Source organism: Leptodactylus fuscus, chromosome 10, assembly GCF_031893055.1.
Source record: "Leptodactylus fuscus isolate aLepFus1 chromosome 10, aLepFus1.hap2, whole genome shotgun sequence".
Lineage (NCBI taxonomy): Eukaryota > Metazoa > Chordata > Amphibia > Anura > Leptodactylidae > Leptodactylus > Leptodactylus fuscus.
In genome coordinates, this window is record NC_134274.1 from 58,068,962 (window position 1) to 58,084,590 (window position 15,629).

Sequence of the window (15,629 nt, forward strand, 5' to 3'; positions counted from 1 at the left end):
ATTATCAGTTCGCGAGCGCCGGAGGAGGAGGACGCAACATCGGAGGAAGAGGAGGCCTGAATGCCTGCCCACCCTGCACCGTTCGTTAAGTTTCACATTCTGTTTCAGGGTTTTATTTTAAAGGGGGGGGGGGGGGTAGTTCCGAGCCGCTGCACACTAAATCACGTTGATCCGTTCCAACGCGGCGTCGGTATGGTAGGTTTCCGACTTGCGTCGAAATTCGGTTTATGACGCCGCGCAAGAACGGATCAACGTCGTAAGTCGAGGACTACCTGTATAGCAATTCCATTCACTGCCCTCAATACCTTTTTAGCACATCATGAGTCATGGTGGATTAGTAAACTTTAAGGTCAGATAATACTAGTGGTGGCCTAAGATAAGAGCAGAAAATCAGCAGCCCTTGTACAATGCGTCAATGTTGTACCTTTGGCATCATCGCTTTTTTTTTTTTTTTTTTTTTGTGTGTAATGTGACATTGGCAATGTGCAGCTGTCGGAATACAGAGAGGGTGTCCTTCTAATCACTTAATAATTCACAATTTGACACATTTTTGCTTGGAATCTATGCTGAACATACAGTATTACTGGCAAGAAGAAATTAATGACCATGAACATTGAAGGTAATAAGCAGTGAAGGGAATAATGTCACCCTTGGCGGTCCAGTAATTGTCATTTGGTAATGTTGAATGACAATATATAACTTCTATGTTTAGCTGGGTGATGGTGGTCAGATGAAAAGGAAAGGTTAACATTGTTTTATATTCTGTTCTAATTCCATAAATGTCCAGAATACAATTTGGGTAGGGCGCCATTCAGATCATGTGTGGGGGGTGTTTTTCGTGCCACAAATTCAGTTACGGTTTCCTGCCCACTTCTGACTTTGTACTCTTTACATTTGGATATTGGCATGTAGACTTGTGATCAAAAAGTGCATATTTCACTAGCTGGATGGTTTCATGACTACACAGCAGATTGGAACCTCTACATTTCTCTGGGAGCCTAATGGAGCCTTAGGGTGATACCCTTTAAAGAGGTTGTCCTTGATATAGGTTTTTGTGGCCTATCCATAGGGGACACCAGTTGGCTGTAAAGGACTGCTCCTGCATCTGTACTATGAATATGGGGCCATAAATGGCAAAAGGCTCTATTCCCTTGTGTAGTGTCTGGGTACTTGGACGAAAGCTTAGCTTTCATTGAAGTCAAGGGGGGTTGATCTGCTGTACTGGAGCTCAGTCACTATACAGGTCATGGAGGCAAATGTTTGAGGGCCTCCTATTAACTCCTTTATGAATTGGCTGTTTATGGCCTTTAAAAGCCTAAATCCCATACAACCCTTTAATACTACTGCCTCTTAATCCTACTAGATGACTGTCTATTGTTCTTCCACACCTTCTATGCCATTCTGCATTGCCTAAATGCCCTTGTGGCACCAAAACATTCCCTTATATGTGATGACCTTTACCCTGTATGATCTTGCCAATGTCTCACTATGGCTCCAGTGCATCATTATACATCAGAATGCTAAAATCTTTATTCCCTATGAGCATTCCCTCCATATTCCACTAAAGCTAACCAGTGACCTCCTACCTGCAGTAATTCTATCCGGCACCGATATCTTAAGTGCTAACATCTAACCTATAATGGTGAGTTGCAAGTCTGTAGCAGCCACTCAATAGAAGACATTGAAGATAGAAATAAAACATTGCGGTATCTAACTGGGGCACAGTCTTTCCATTAGTATATACTATAGTGGCATTTAAAAAGTTAAAATGGCAACATTAACCAGATGGCATGTAAACTGCAATTGTAAAGCTGTGGGGTCAAAAAAAAAAACAACAAAACCTACTCTTCTCTGCTGTGGGTTCCAGCTGGACAGGAACCATTGCGGGTCCCTGTTGATAAATCGCCATTATTGAACTTGCAACACCTGAGACCATGAGAGCTTCACTACTTCTGGTTTGGCCAAGACCAGCAGCTAAAGGAACAGTGGTAGAACAAAGCACTGGGTGTAGACAAGTATTCCTTTAAAAAATTTTTTTTTTTTTTTTTTTTTTTGCGCAAACTTACTTTTGATTCCTCTCGTATTAGTTTGTATCCCTAAAATTAGTTTCCATGCCCCCAATTACTATCAGATTTTCTTCCCCCTAAGTGTTCCCAGCTGCCCACCTTTACATTTCCAATGTTTTTGCTGTATGAATAAACAAACATATCGTACAACCCTTATTTATCGGATCTCTGTCAGAATTTGAGTACAATTAAATATAATTGACTTCATGCTTTTTCTCTTCCAGCAACATTTAGATTTAAATCCATTTTTTTCAATGTCTTGCTGCAGTTTCTGCCGTACAGTGATAAGATTTCACAGGCTTGTTCACCTGTAAATTGCCCTGGGCAGCCATCAGTGCGGCGTGCGATAAACTCATTAGAATAAGCCCATCTGCTGCCGTTTTCTAAGCTATGAGTTCAACAAATTAAGGGATCTCTTGACTTCATAAAGCTTTTATTTTCCTGTGGAGCAAGCATGAAATCTCACTGATAAATGTTATTAAGGAAGGAAGTGTAACGCAGTTGTTGACTGCAGTTGGGTTTGGTGTCCTAAATGTTCCCAATGCTGTCCATGTTACCTGGAAGGAGCAAAACAAGCTGCTGAATACAATACTATATACCGTATATACTCGAGTAGAAGCCGAATTTTTCAGCACAGTTTTTGTGCTGAAAAAGCCCCCCTCGGCTTATACTAGAGTCAAGCAAAAAAAAATTTTTATTTATTTTTTTTTTTTTTTTTTTTTTTTTTAGGGAGGTCTAATGTATAGAATCTGCCATAAAATAGTGAAAGAAAAAAAAATAAAGTAAATGTTCTACATCCCTCCTTTCCCTAGAATACATACAAAAGTAGAAAATGACTGTGAAACACAAACACATTAGGTATTCCTGTGTGTGAAAGTGCCCGGTCTACTGAATATAGGGTATCTGCAGTGCTCCTGTTCCATCGGGAAGGGGTTAATAGGAGCACTGCAGATACCCTAAATTCAGCCAGAATGAATTCCAAGTGGGGGAAGAAAAAAAAACAGTCCTCAAGCTCAGGGAAGGGGCAGACAGACAACCAAAACACCCCCTCCCCTTTCCCAGCAACTACTGCACCCAAAAAACTCCGACCATTTTAATCTTTGAAATTTTCTAGTAGCTGCTGCATTTCCCCCTAGGCATAACTCGAGTCAAGCCAGGGTTTTTTTTGGTTTTTTTTTGTGGTAAAATTAGGGGCCTCGGCTTATACTCGGGTCGGCTTATACTCGAGTATATACAGTAGATAAAATTAGTATTGGGGCGTCTCCATGTTACACCTACACTCCAATGTGTCACCAATATGAAAATAGTGGAGGTTTGACACCCAGCACCACCACCAATCTGTTGACCAGAAAACCAAAAGTAGCCTAATGGGTGCACCATACTGCAGTAGCTCAGCACAGCCACTAGACTGTGTACAGACACATCTGTTTTCATCTTCAGACATTGTGCAAATAACTGCTGGGCTGGGTACTGGGCCTCCGCTATGGTCATATTGATGACCACAGGTTGGACAACCCCCTATAAACTTCATTAGAACAGTTTGTAGAGTACAAAGAGTACTCCATGTATCGTATTTTGTCCTCCTAATAGGAGACAGATCTTAAAAAGTTGCTACACGTTCGCATGTTTCTGCACTTTTTCGAAGACTTTCTTAAACGTCCGAGAATGACAGACCAAGGCAATTATTTTGATGGTTTGATGTGCTCCAATGACAAGTACAGAAATGTGATTAGATGTAAGGGTTTCCTTCCGACTGGTTCACATATCTGATTCTCTGGGCCAAACTGAAATGCAGAAGGTGATGTGCAGATAATGTTAAAATGAGATGAATCAAGACTTTATGGAGTTACGTTTTTAATGGTAATGTATTTGTTGGCCTGCATTAAATAAAAAGCACTGTAGGTGAATACAATGGGTTTCCCTCTATCGAGAAGACTTTGATACACTCATTAACATTGTGAAGGCATGTGTGTATCAAGCAATACAAGACGCGTTAGTTTGTTCCCTCCAGGTACGGTAAAGAAAATGATCTGATCTGTGATGTCTTCTGAAATCATGTATTTCTTTCTTGCAGGGCATTTTTAACATGGTTGTCGAAGTGCCAAGATGGACTAATGCAAAAATGGAGGTAAAACTACAAACCGTATTCTATCACCGCACAAAGTGGTCTACCTTACTTTGTAGAAGTCACAAGGCGTAAACTTGAACATAGTTTTGAACAACCTAGCCAATCCCTGGTGACCAATTGCTAGTAAACCATTAGCATGAACTACATATACAGGCCTACATTGGAAGTGCGTTTAGTATTTCAGAATGCTTAAACAAAACACAGACCGTACCGAGCGGCACATAGTGTAGCACCCAATGGCGAGTGTAAACATGCAAGTGCGCTGTTTTTATGCTGTTGCTATACACACTTGATAAAGGGGTGACGTACCTTGAAACACATCGTGTGATTGCTTTGTCAAATAAAAGGTACCAAAGGGAATAGATATATAGAACGGTTAAAATATAACCTTTAATAAATATATTAATATCAAAAAAGTGTAGACACACAAAGCACATACAAGAATGTGTCAATACCAATATATACTGCAACAATGTCAAATTACACAGGCATGGCAGCCTCCAGAAAATATAACCAAGTTACACTCGCCATTCAGAGGATAGATGATGAATGATGTGATACCGGTAAATAACTGGAAGTTGCTAATGGTAACAGCACATAATTTGGTACAAAAATCAGTTATTCAAAGGTGAATAGTGGTGGTAAGGGGTATAGAGGTAGTAAGTACAGAGGTCAGGGGTGGTCATTTTCACACACATACCACACAGGAATGTACCTATATGTCCCTAATGACCTATCTCAGAACCAATCCCCTATTGGTGAATGGTCTGACTGGAACCTCACCCTATATAATAGAACCACTATATGATAACTGAATAGAAGACACTCAAAAGTTAAAAACAATGAGCATGCCACCCGACATGCATGTTTCATCAGGGCTATGACATTTGGGTGTATGTGGTGTATTCCCAGTACCTTGGGACACCGCTAACCTTTTCCTATACCTTTGGTGGTTTTCTCCCATGCTGACTTATCTTTCTCTCCCCCCCCCCCCCCCCCCCAGTACCAGGTGGGATGTATGGTTTGGAGTCTGTTTGGCATGTGAGTGTGAAAGCCAGACCATTTGCCTAGACAGGGCTGGGTCACTTTTTTTGAGCATTCTTGTAGCCATTAACCCCTGATGATTCAGGATTGTGTAACGTTTCCTGATGAAACATGCATGTCGGGTGGCATGCTCATTGTTTTTTGATATTAATATATTTATTAAAGGTTATATTTTAACCGTTCTATATATGTATTCCCTTTGGTACCTCTTATGATTATTTGAATAGATTTCATTAGTATTTGGAATCAATTGGTTCTTTGTCAAATAAAAAAAAAAAAACTTTAACAAGTATAAAAATACTAACGGGCCATCTCACAAAGACTGTCCTTGGTTATATGGTATTAGACTATATAGACCTTATAATTATACTGAGGTTACAAATACTCTGTATACATCTTGTGTGTTAATGTTCCCTGTACACCAGATGAATGCTTGTTGTTTCCAATCCTCCCACAAAAAAAAGCTATGTTTCCGCAATGTGGGGCCTTAGCCTAAGGCTGAGGCCCCCGCATTGTGGAAATACAGCAATCACCCCTCTCATTGGAGGGCAGTGAGAGTAGGGGGAGTGTCCTATACCTCAGCTCTAGCAGAGCACTGAAGGGACACTCTGACTTCATGTAATTCTTGCAGTTCACGTGCTGCTGGCGTGCCAGTAAAATATGCCAGGAGTGCCATTCTTGGCACGCCTGCCAGAGGTTGCCGACCCCCTGCACTACACAATATCCTTGCTGTTTTATATAGTCTAAAGCTGGTCATACATCAGAAGGATCACCAAATATAAATCTAATGTATATGATAACTGATGCGACTTTAGACTTGTAATAGTAATAGACTTGTAATTCTTTGGATTTTCATGCAATCTGTTGTCCGGGGCCCATTAGAGGCATTAGGTAGACCCCACAAAATTTGGTTGGCTGTGCTAGAAATATCATGTGGCTGGATTTAAAGCCAAAAGCAGTTTATGTAGGGGTATTCTCTTCTGGGAGTATGCATGCTACAGAATGTAAAACCTCTTATAAACTCATGGCCTAGTTTTAAGATGGGATCAGACTGTTGTGATCCCTTTAGATTCCCCATGCCAGAGTGTACAGCCCCCCCAGCATTGTTTCATTGCTTACATGTTGAACACTATAGTGTTAGTACCCATAGTTATCAGACTTGCAGCAATGTCCAGTAGTTGTAGTGCCGTTTATCACTGCAGCAGTGTCCAAGTACAGAGCGTACCTGTACTGTAAACTGTTCCAATGAGCTGTCTACCCCAAGGAACAGCTGACATGCAGGGTTCTTACTGTCAGTACCCCTGCAAATCTTAAAGATGGGCCACTTGTTTTTAACAGGTGACTAACCCTTTATAAGGGGTTAATCTAAGGCTAGGTTTTAGAGCTGACCGCCGACAAGCTGTCCCCTGTCCAGTTTCCCCAGGGTTTACGACGGAAACTCCGGGGTGGACAGCGGCGGTAGTGTGAACGCTGCTTAAGTGGAGAATAAGAATACAATAAGGCCCGTTACTTGCCTAGTAAATTCCCTGCAGCAATGCTCAGGTTTCCTGGAATGTGTGTTTCTTAAAGAACAAGAATCACTACAATCAGAAGCAAAGTTTAACAGTTTGTTTAGCTATGTATTGTAGAGCTAAGGTGTTGCTCACGTCAGAGATGACCTTTTCAGCCTATCCTTAACTACTGGAGTTCTCTTTGGGCCTCCAGTAACCAACTGTGTTTTGCTTGTGTTTCCAGATTGCCACAAAAGACCCACTGAATCCCATCAAACAAGACGTGAAGAAAGGCAAGCTGCGTTACGTGGCCAACGTGTTCCCTCACAAGGGTTATATATGGAATTATGGAGCCATCCCACAGGTAATAAGCATGGATAAACTGGAACACTGGCTGTGCTCCTGAGCACGATTTATGATGCCAAGTCGTGTGTGGCGGTTTTATATAGCATCTTGTAAACTCTGTTAAGAACTTAGAATTTGTGCCAGAGGATTCCCAATGCAAGCATATAATCAGAAAACTACTATTTTTATAATCTTTGGTTTTGTTGCCCTTAGTGATTTACTTTCAACTACTATTCCCAGGTTTCTAGAATACAGTGTGGCTAGTTCACTTGTTTGCTTTAGATCTTAAAGGCTGTTATTACAGTAAACACAAGGATCCACTGTCCAGTCTCTGACATAAAGGTCTACGGTGTAGGCTAGGAAATTTCCATCCTTTAAAACTAGAGCTGTCCTCTTGCAAACAAATTATTGCCAAAATATATTATAACAAATGAATATAGGGTTCACACAAACTGTAATAAGGTGTATATTAAGTAAAAGTAGGCAGCATGGTGACTCAATGGTTAGCACTGCAGCACTGGAGTCCTGGGTTTGAATCCTGCCTAGGGCAACATCTACAAGGAGTTTGTATGTTCTCCTCGTGTTTGTGTGGGTTCCCTCCCACGCTCCAAAGACATACTGGTAAGGGAGAAAAAAAAAGGAATGGATCCTGTGATGTCACTCACATAGCGTGCACATCCCACATTGCACTTTTATTTAGCCAAGTTCATAAAGTCACTGATGGGTAATTTACTCAATATTGTAGATACATTCACTGAAGGAATAAATCTAAAACTTAACCTTTTATTAGGTATGATAAAAATAAAAAACAAGTGCCCAAAATGTGATTAAAAACAAGTGAGGGAGTATATGTCCATTAATGGAGATGGAGTAGGTAGAACCCCAACCCCTATTATATATATAATAGGGGTTGGGGTTCTACCTACTCCATCTCCATTAATGGACATATAATGGACATTAATGGACATATACATACTCCCAAATTTATTTTTTCCCAAAATTGGATGGCTCTATATGGATTATAGTGTCCGCTACACTGCTGATTCCAGGGCCAGGTAGGGGCTATTGTTATAGAGATGTGTGGATTGCTCCCAGTCTAAGGTCCATCAGATAAGGATAGAAAATAGCCCTTAGCAAGTGTCCACTACCTACTACCACTACTACTACTACTACTACTATGCAGATCAGTCTCTTGATGTAGATGTATTTAGACTGAGCTACAACAAGGAATCAGATGCGTATATATGCATAGCAAACACAAGGCTTCCTCAACGCTCAGTTTTGCTAGTTAACCTGAAAGTCTAGCTCATCAGGAGGACAGATATAGGGAAGATAAGGTTCTACAGTAAAATCTGCAGTTCCCACGCCCTTGGTGGTAGGACGTGGTACTGTGTAGGTCTGCCGGTGAGCGCAGTCAGCTGGACCTTTTAAAGCTAAGCCACGCTCACAGTGGATGTCCCCTATGACGTGGCACCTTCTGATTGGTCGCGCATATTCACATGTCATTTGACGTCCATGGGGGCGTGGCTAAAGTCACTAGGACTACTGACTGGTGAACTAAAAGTCCCAGCCAGAAGTAAAACCAAATAATGATGGAAGTGGATAACCCAAAAGTGCCAGAGGATGCCAGCTGCTGCCAGAGACTCTCAGAAATCACTCCAAACACTGTTAAAGGTATATAGGTGTACTTATTAACCCATTACTTGCACTAACACTCCTTTCAATTCTACCCGGGAAAAACCCTTTAAGATGGTCATGGCAGAGTGGTGTCCCACTTCTACTTGTTTTGCCATGGGGGCCGTACTCTACCATGACCATCTTAAGCAGCAAGTTCAGAACTGAAAAGTGTGAATATTTTTGTCTCCTTTATACATAAGAATAATAGAATATCCCACACAATACAGGAATAATGGCCACATTGATATCATGGTACAGGGTTCATGCCCTCCATGGCACAGTGATAATGCAAACACAGAAAGATGATGGTGCACACTCTGGGGAAGTAATGTCCTATAAACAATGAGTCACGTCTATACGTTATTAGATTGCATATCATTTGTGCTTTAAGAGAAACCTCTCTTGGGTAGGCGCAGCTTATAACATATTTTACATGAATCCTATATGTTTCTATTAAATGGTCCCTTTATTCTCCATTTCAAGAACAATTAAAATGGGATTTGGATGAATGAGCTCCAAGTTCACACCTCTAACACTGCACGTCCTCCTGCACGCTTGTTCAGAAGAGCATTTATTTGCAGTAATACTCCTTGCCCATAATCCTAGACTTGCAGCGCGCTCCTGTTTGTGACCCGTGACCGCAATCCCTCTCTTTGCATTGTACAGTCCATTACATCATGGCTATAGAGTGATAATATAATTCCACCATTACTTATTCATAGTTTTACAAAAGTGGTCACAGTATTCGGGCTATCAATAATGCTACAACCATTACATTGGTCTTCTCAATGTCCCATAGTCATCAGCTGACTAATAAAAAATCGTTCTAATTTCTGAAATTTTCTAATATGCTAAACAAATTTCCGTGTTTTTCATTGTATATCTTTTATCACCAGACATAAAGAACTATCAATTTTAGCTAAACTAATCCCATTAACTTTTCGTTTCCCAGTTCAAGTTCTAATGAATTGAATTCTATAAATTTCTCTAATTAATTTTACCCTCCAGATATATGAATGGCCGCGTTTCTCTAATGTTAGCCTAGTAATATTGTTACTAATGTTAATCCTTTCAGAGTAGGCGTAGCAATTAGATTTTGCTTACCTTAAAAGGATTTACATTATAGATTTGTGTCTACTTCCGTATCTGTAGGGTCATGATAATTACAGAAATCTATGGGATTTAATGCATTGGAATTTGATGGAATGAGGAATTGATTAAGGATAATTGATTCTTACCTAAGGTCTGTTCTGTCTGTGAACAAAAGATTCCGTATTTAATGGAGAACACTGGGAACTTATTTTACATTTCTCATATAATCCAGTAATGAAAATGAATATGTATTACTACTATTTAAAGAATATGGACACTGGAGACAATGGCCGAGTTTTATTACTGTTAATTTACCCTAAAACGAATACCATTTTGGTAAAACCGTGAACTTGAGGATCAGTGGCGGAGTATTAGTCTATACCTGTGGTGAAATACATCGCGACTTTCCTAGCGAGGACTAGCTTTTCAAGTATGTTCATCCCTGGCATTATAAAGCCTGTGTATGGGAAGTCTTTAGAAATTTTTGTGGTGAAGGATAGTCAGTACTCAAATGTAAACTTAACATATCACAATTTTAGCAGCTTATCGAATGTGTTCATTGTATAAGGAGGCGTTGGTTGAGAGAATACCAATATGTGGTTTATGGATGACAGCGTGGTGTCGTCGTCCCCCATACCACAGACCTCTAAACCCCTGTGGACACTGTTCAGAGAAGCAGCAGCTTATGCTTTAGTAATTGTCAGGTAACACAAAGGTGACCTTTCACTACGTCCAGCAACTCTTTGCTGCCCCACTGATTCAGGCACAGTTGGATTTTTTTTTTTTTTTTTTCTCTAGAACTCGCCATTCCTGAGCAATCAGGGTTTTTAGTTTCCGCTCAGTTATGTTCTCTGCCGTCAGGTGGGTGCTCCCTGTCTTTCTACTCCAGCACAGGACCACCCATCGGACAACCGAGAGCATAACTCTGCTGAGACTAATATAAATGATAGCTCTGGAATGGTGGGGACTACAGAAATTCTAACTGTGCCAGAATTGGTGGAGCTGTGCTTATTGAAGGATGTGATGAATTTTAGTTGATCAATGTCCTATTTGAGTTAAGGAGTGAAAATAGAAAGGACTGCACCGAGCAGATCCTCGTGTATTACCACCTTAATAGGAAGGACAAATGGCTTCTCACCTGGTAGGGTTGTGTAGGTATCACAACAATCCTAAATGCGTGCAACAACCAGTTGATGGTGTGGTGTCAGGGCAGCCGCTGAAATACACCACAAAGACGTCAAAGTGGTAGAAAAGTATGGACCTGCCTCCTCGGAAGATTAGACAAAAGGACAGCGCTCACACGGAGATAGCAGAAAAGTTCTTTATTGGATAATACACAACGCATTTCGGGCCAATAATAGCCCTTTCTCAAGTGTAGATATTCCTTCCACAGTGACCCAGAAGCATGCTGGGCTTGTGAAAGGACCGATATTGGCCCAAAAAGCATTGAGTATTGTCCAATAAAGAAGTTTTCTGCTATCTCCAGGTGAGCGCTGTCCTTTTACCTAAACTTCTGAGGAGACTGGTCCATACTTTTTCTACCTAGGTAAGGAGGCGGTAAGTTAAGCGGCACCCCACGGCATTTGTGTAAGTAGAAGTATAGAATATGGGGGGGGGGGAAAGCAGATATGGAATAAGTGATTTTCCATACACTGTAGATTTTAAATGGGGCTATACATTGGATCAGTCTAACATTGGAGCTTGTGCATGAAGTTTTCTTGCTGAAAATGAACTCGCCATGGGCAACTGTCAAAGGCTCAAGCTTTTTCTGAGAATCCTGATCATATACATATGAGGTGTTCCTGAGCCTGATAATATGCTGGAAGGAAGAATATTAATATTTAAGGGTATTTGGCCTGAATACTGTGTCTCTAAATAACTGCTTCTTCCTCTAATCTCAGCATGCAAGGATCTTATTTTTACATTGGTTAAGAGATTCAACAGTTAAGAATATTTGGCCCGGAGGCCCAGAACACAATTTATTGTTAATGCATTATTTAATATTTTCTGCATTAATATATATTTTTAATTTTTTTTTTTTTTTTTTTTTTTTTAATCTATGGATTTAGCAGAAACTCTATCCAGTTCAGTGTGTATTCCCAAAATGTATAATTTTATATACCAATATCAGACATTTTATTAGTGGTTCACATCTTTTAATAGGCTCTGTTAGGCTTGTACTCCTACTTCCCAATAATCTAAAACCTCAGGTAAAAAAAAAAAAAACACCCTATATGTTCAGTGTTCCCTCGCGGCATCCCGAATGAATGGGCCTAAATAGGAGCGTATCTTGAACCACGGCTGACTCGGCTGAGGAACCCGTGGCAAAGATAGGTCATCTCTCTTTTTCGGCTACTAGCTAGTGGAAAAATAAAAAGCGAGCAGCTCCCATCTACGTCAATGGGAGCCATTTTTGCAGGCGGATTCTGTGTCAAAATCCGCCTACAAAAAAACTGTGTGAACATACCCTTAGTAGTAATCTCGTAGCAAATTCTTAGCCATGATTATTGAATAGATTGTTATAGATTTTCTCTTTAGTTCTAGATGAGCCCACGTGCGCCCGCACATGCAATTTATGCAGTTAAAACTTTGTTCAATAAAACATACAATTCTGAAACCACAAAGATGAGCTAATGATAAGGTTTACAGCGGATACAAAGACTTCAAAATATGAGCATTGTTTAACAAGATCTGTAGGAATTCCCTGGCGTCTTATTCCCTGCTGATATTCGGTACTATTCATGTACCTTCATGGTTTACTGCAAGACTGGCAAGTGGATACAGTAATGAGGAGGATTGTTACGAGTGCCTGTGTAGATCGGGATGTGAAGGCAAAACTTTCTGCATATCTCAAGGTCTGCTACAATTTCTTAAGTTCATGTTGAATTTTTTTTTCCTTGTAGTAGAAATATGTAACTAGTCCTGAATATGGATTTTCAAAATAATCCTGCTGCATTTCAATCTTGATAAAGAGCAATAAACCATATAGGGATCACATTGTACTCCAACACCCCCCCACCCCCCCCCCCAAAAAAAAAAACCACTTACAAGCTCAGAATAGGAGATGGAGAAGATACTAGGAGTCATACAAACTAAAAAAGTAAGACTTCAGGACCATTTATTTCTCTGTGCGGAGTGATCTTCGCTTAGCCTGATGTAGATTATACAGCCTGGCCATGGCTGGGAGGAAGGACCTCCATTAACGTTCCTTCTCACACTTTGGGTGAAGCAGTCGGTCACTGACATTACTGCCCAGTGCTGTCAGTCTCGTACATGGGAGTTAGTCTCCAGCATGGAGCTCACCACGGACAGTATCGCCCACCACCTGTACTGGTTCCAAGGGCTCCCCAGGACAGAGCTGGCCATTTTAAAAAGGAATACATATATAGGTTAAAAAAAAAAAAAGTAAAGTAGTAATTTGTTTAATCAAAAAACGATAAAATATGATTGTAATAACTGGTATGCTTTTCTAGTGAATAGGCAATCCTATTATAGCACCAGGAAGAAAGTGAAGCAAATGTCACTCTACTTTATTGGTACATAGACAAGTGCCAGATTGTTAATTCTTTTCCCGATGTCAGAATCTGACAGTAAAAACACTGTAGAATTAATTATTTTTCATCTCGTCACAAGAAACTTGCTTTGCTCCAGGACTTTTATTCTGTTCTGTTACTAGCCCGAGGCACCATTCATGCAGCCTGCAAGAACACCTAAGGATTGAAAGTCCTGTATATCGGCAAATATTTCTAAACAGCAAGTGTTTCAGAATGATTTCTCCAAACACTCAACATGACAGGCATAGTCTTTAAGATAATACTGGTTGTAAAGCCAGTAAGTAAATATTGTAATAAAACTATATTCTAAAAAAAAAAAAAAAAAAAAAAAAATGTAATTGCTTGTCTGTTGTAGACCTGTGCCATTGTTGCACTGAGTACAAATCTATCCTACTTTACTGACCCAGAGAAACTTGTTAAAAGGACCATGACTTTTTGCAAGTTTAGGCGAGAGGGTGTTGAGCGTTCATAGCTGCTTATCCAATGATTGTTCAGTTGACCTGCGGTGATAAGTTCTAGATTAGACTGGAGTGTTATATTAGATGTCATGCGGTCTTCATTTTGTGAGGAGTATAATGCGGTTATACAAAAAATTGGTTTACAAAATAACAGCTCTTTGTCTAGGGAGCAGTGGAGGTGCGAGGAGACTGGCTGCGTGATGGAGAACAGAAGATGGTTATTAAGGGCTTATCAAAAGGAGAGAGGAGAAAAAAAAGAAAAAAAAAACTTGCTCAATACCTGATGAAACATGGCTGTGCAGGAGTTTAATAACCTCCACTCAGATCTACAAACCATGAGATTATTGTCCAAGGTTCCTTATGCTTGTAAGGACTATTTTACACCCTATGTTTGGACTGGAGAAGTGTCTATCAGCTAGATTTCCTGGCTCTCCTGCTTCTCGATAGAAATTAACTCGAGTCGGTTTAGTTGACGTGTTCTGTTCAAACCAATTGAAACCAAATAAATATACTTAATTTTTTTGTTTTTTTTGGTCCAAACGATGACAAGCTACCAATTTACAACAAATTAACTTTACTAGTTTGGGTAGAACAGAGTTTTGATAGTTCTCTATTTTCTTAAATCTTTGAAGGCTTTGCACAATAAAATATAAAAAAGAAAACTGAATCTGGTATCTACTCATAGTTTGATGGGTTTTTTTTTTTGTGTTTACCCTCCAAGGATCCCATGCCCAGAAAACTAACCCCAAATGCTTCTTGGGGCATTCTTCAGAACGGATCCTGGCTCCCGAACCTCCTTTACCTGGAAGCACCCTTTCTTATTCTGAGTGCTGTTTGGTACCAAGGCACTTAGTTCTGAAGGAACACCCCAAGTAGCACATAATATGTGGAACATATAAGGCAGCAGTACTTCTAAATAGCAAAACACTGGGTAGCACATATGGGAGAAATATTCGTTTAATATTTCACAGTAAATGTAAGGATTTCAACCAGTGCCAGGCATAGCTGGGAATCTGTTCCTTTTGGGACAGAAATACTGATTTGGCAATTAAATCCACATCATGATTAAAAGACTTTATAACTGAGTCGTTCATGATGTTAAGGATGCTGCCCTCTATAGGGTGGTGTACAGAGTGCACTCTGTTCTCCTAATTCCATCCAGGAGATTAGATTTGCATATTTTTTTACCCATAATCCCTAGCGGAGCAGGAATGACTTGTAATTCTCCGTACTGCCTATGTAGGCACATGCTCTCCCTGATGTGGACGAGTGTCCCCAAACCCAGGCAGCTGCTACAAAGACAAGATTTGGTGCATCCAAGGAGCCATGGATTCATAGAACACTCTTAGTTCTATTACGGCAATCAATCGATATTCCTTATAACTAGTGATTTGTATACACTGTCTACCAATAAGTATTTGACACCTGTGGTAGAATAGAAAAACATTTATTCATATTCAATAGTTGGTAGAGCCTCCATGAGCGGCAAATAAAGCGTCAACCCTGTGGGGCATGCTTTCCACAAGTCCTTGTATGACGGCTAGTGGTATTTTATTCCATTCGGCTTGGAGAAGACAGGTAAGTTCTCTCACTGATTTTGGACGGTTGCAGTTTTGGGGTCTGCCGACTTGTGGCACATTCCTACAATCACCATTCATCTTCCACTTCATTTAATTCAGTTTGCTTGCTATGTCCCTTAAGGATCGACCATTGCTGTGGTACCCGACAATTACCCCTTTCTAGAAATCGGACAACTCTCTAACTCCTGCATCTTG

The 15,629-nt window shown here is 40.3% G+C and overlaps 1 protein-coding gene across 1 annotated transcript in view; it reads left to right on the forward strand.

Annotated features, from left to right (window-relative positions):
• The window catches only part of PPA1 (inorganic pyrophosphatase 1), a 63,360-nt gene that overhangs the window by 20,788 nt on the left and 26,943 nt on the right, over positions 1–15,629 (forward strand). Inside the window, exons 3-4 of the mRNA XM_075258254.1 lie at positions 4,141–4,194; positions 6,973–7,092. Of these exons, the coding sequence (XP_075114355.1) occupies positions 4,141–4,194; positions 6,973–7,092 (174 nt within the window). The remainder of the gene's footprint in view (positions 1–4,140; positions 4,195–6,972; positions 7,093–15,629) is intronic.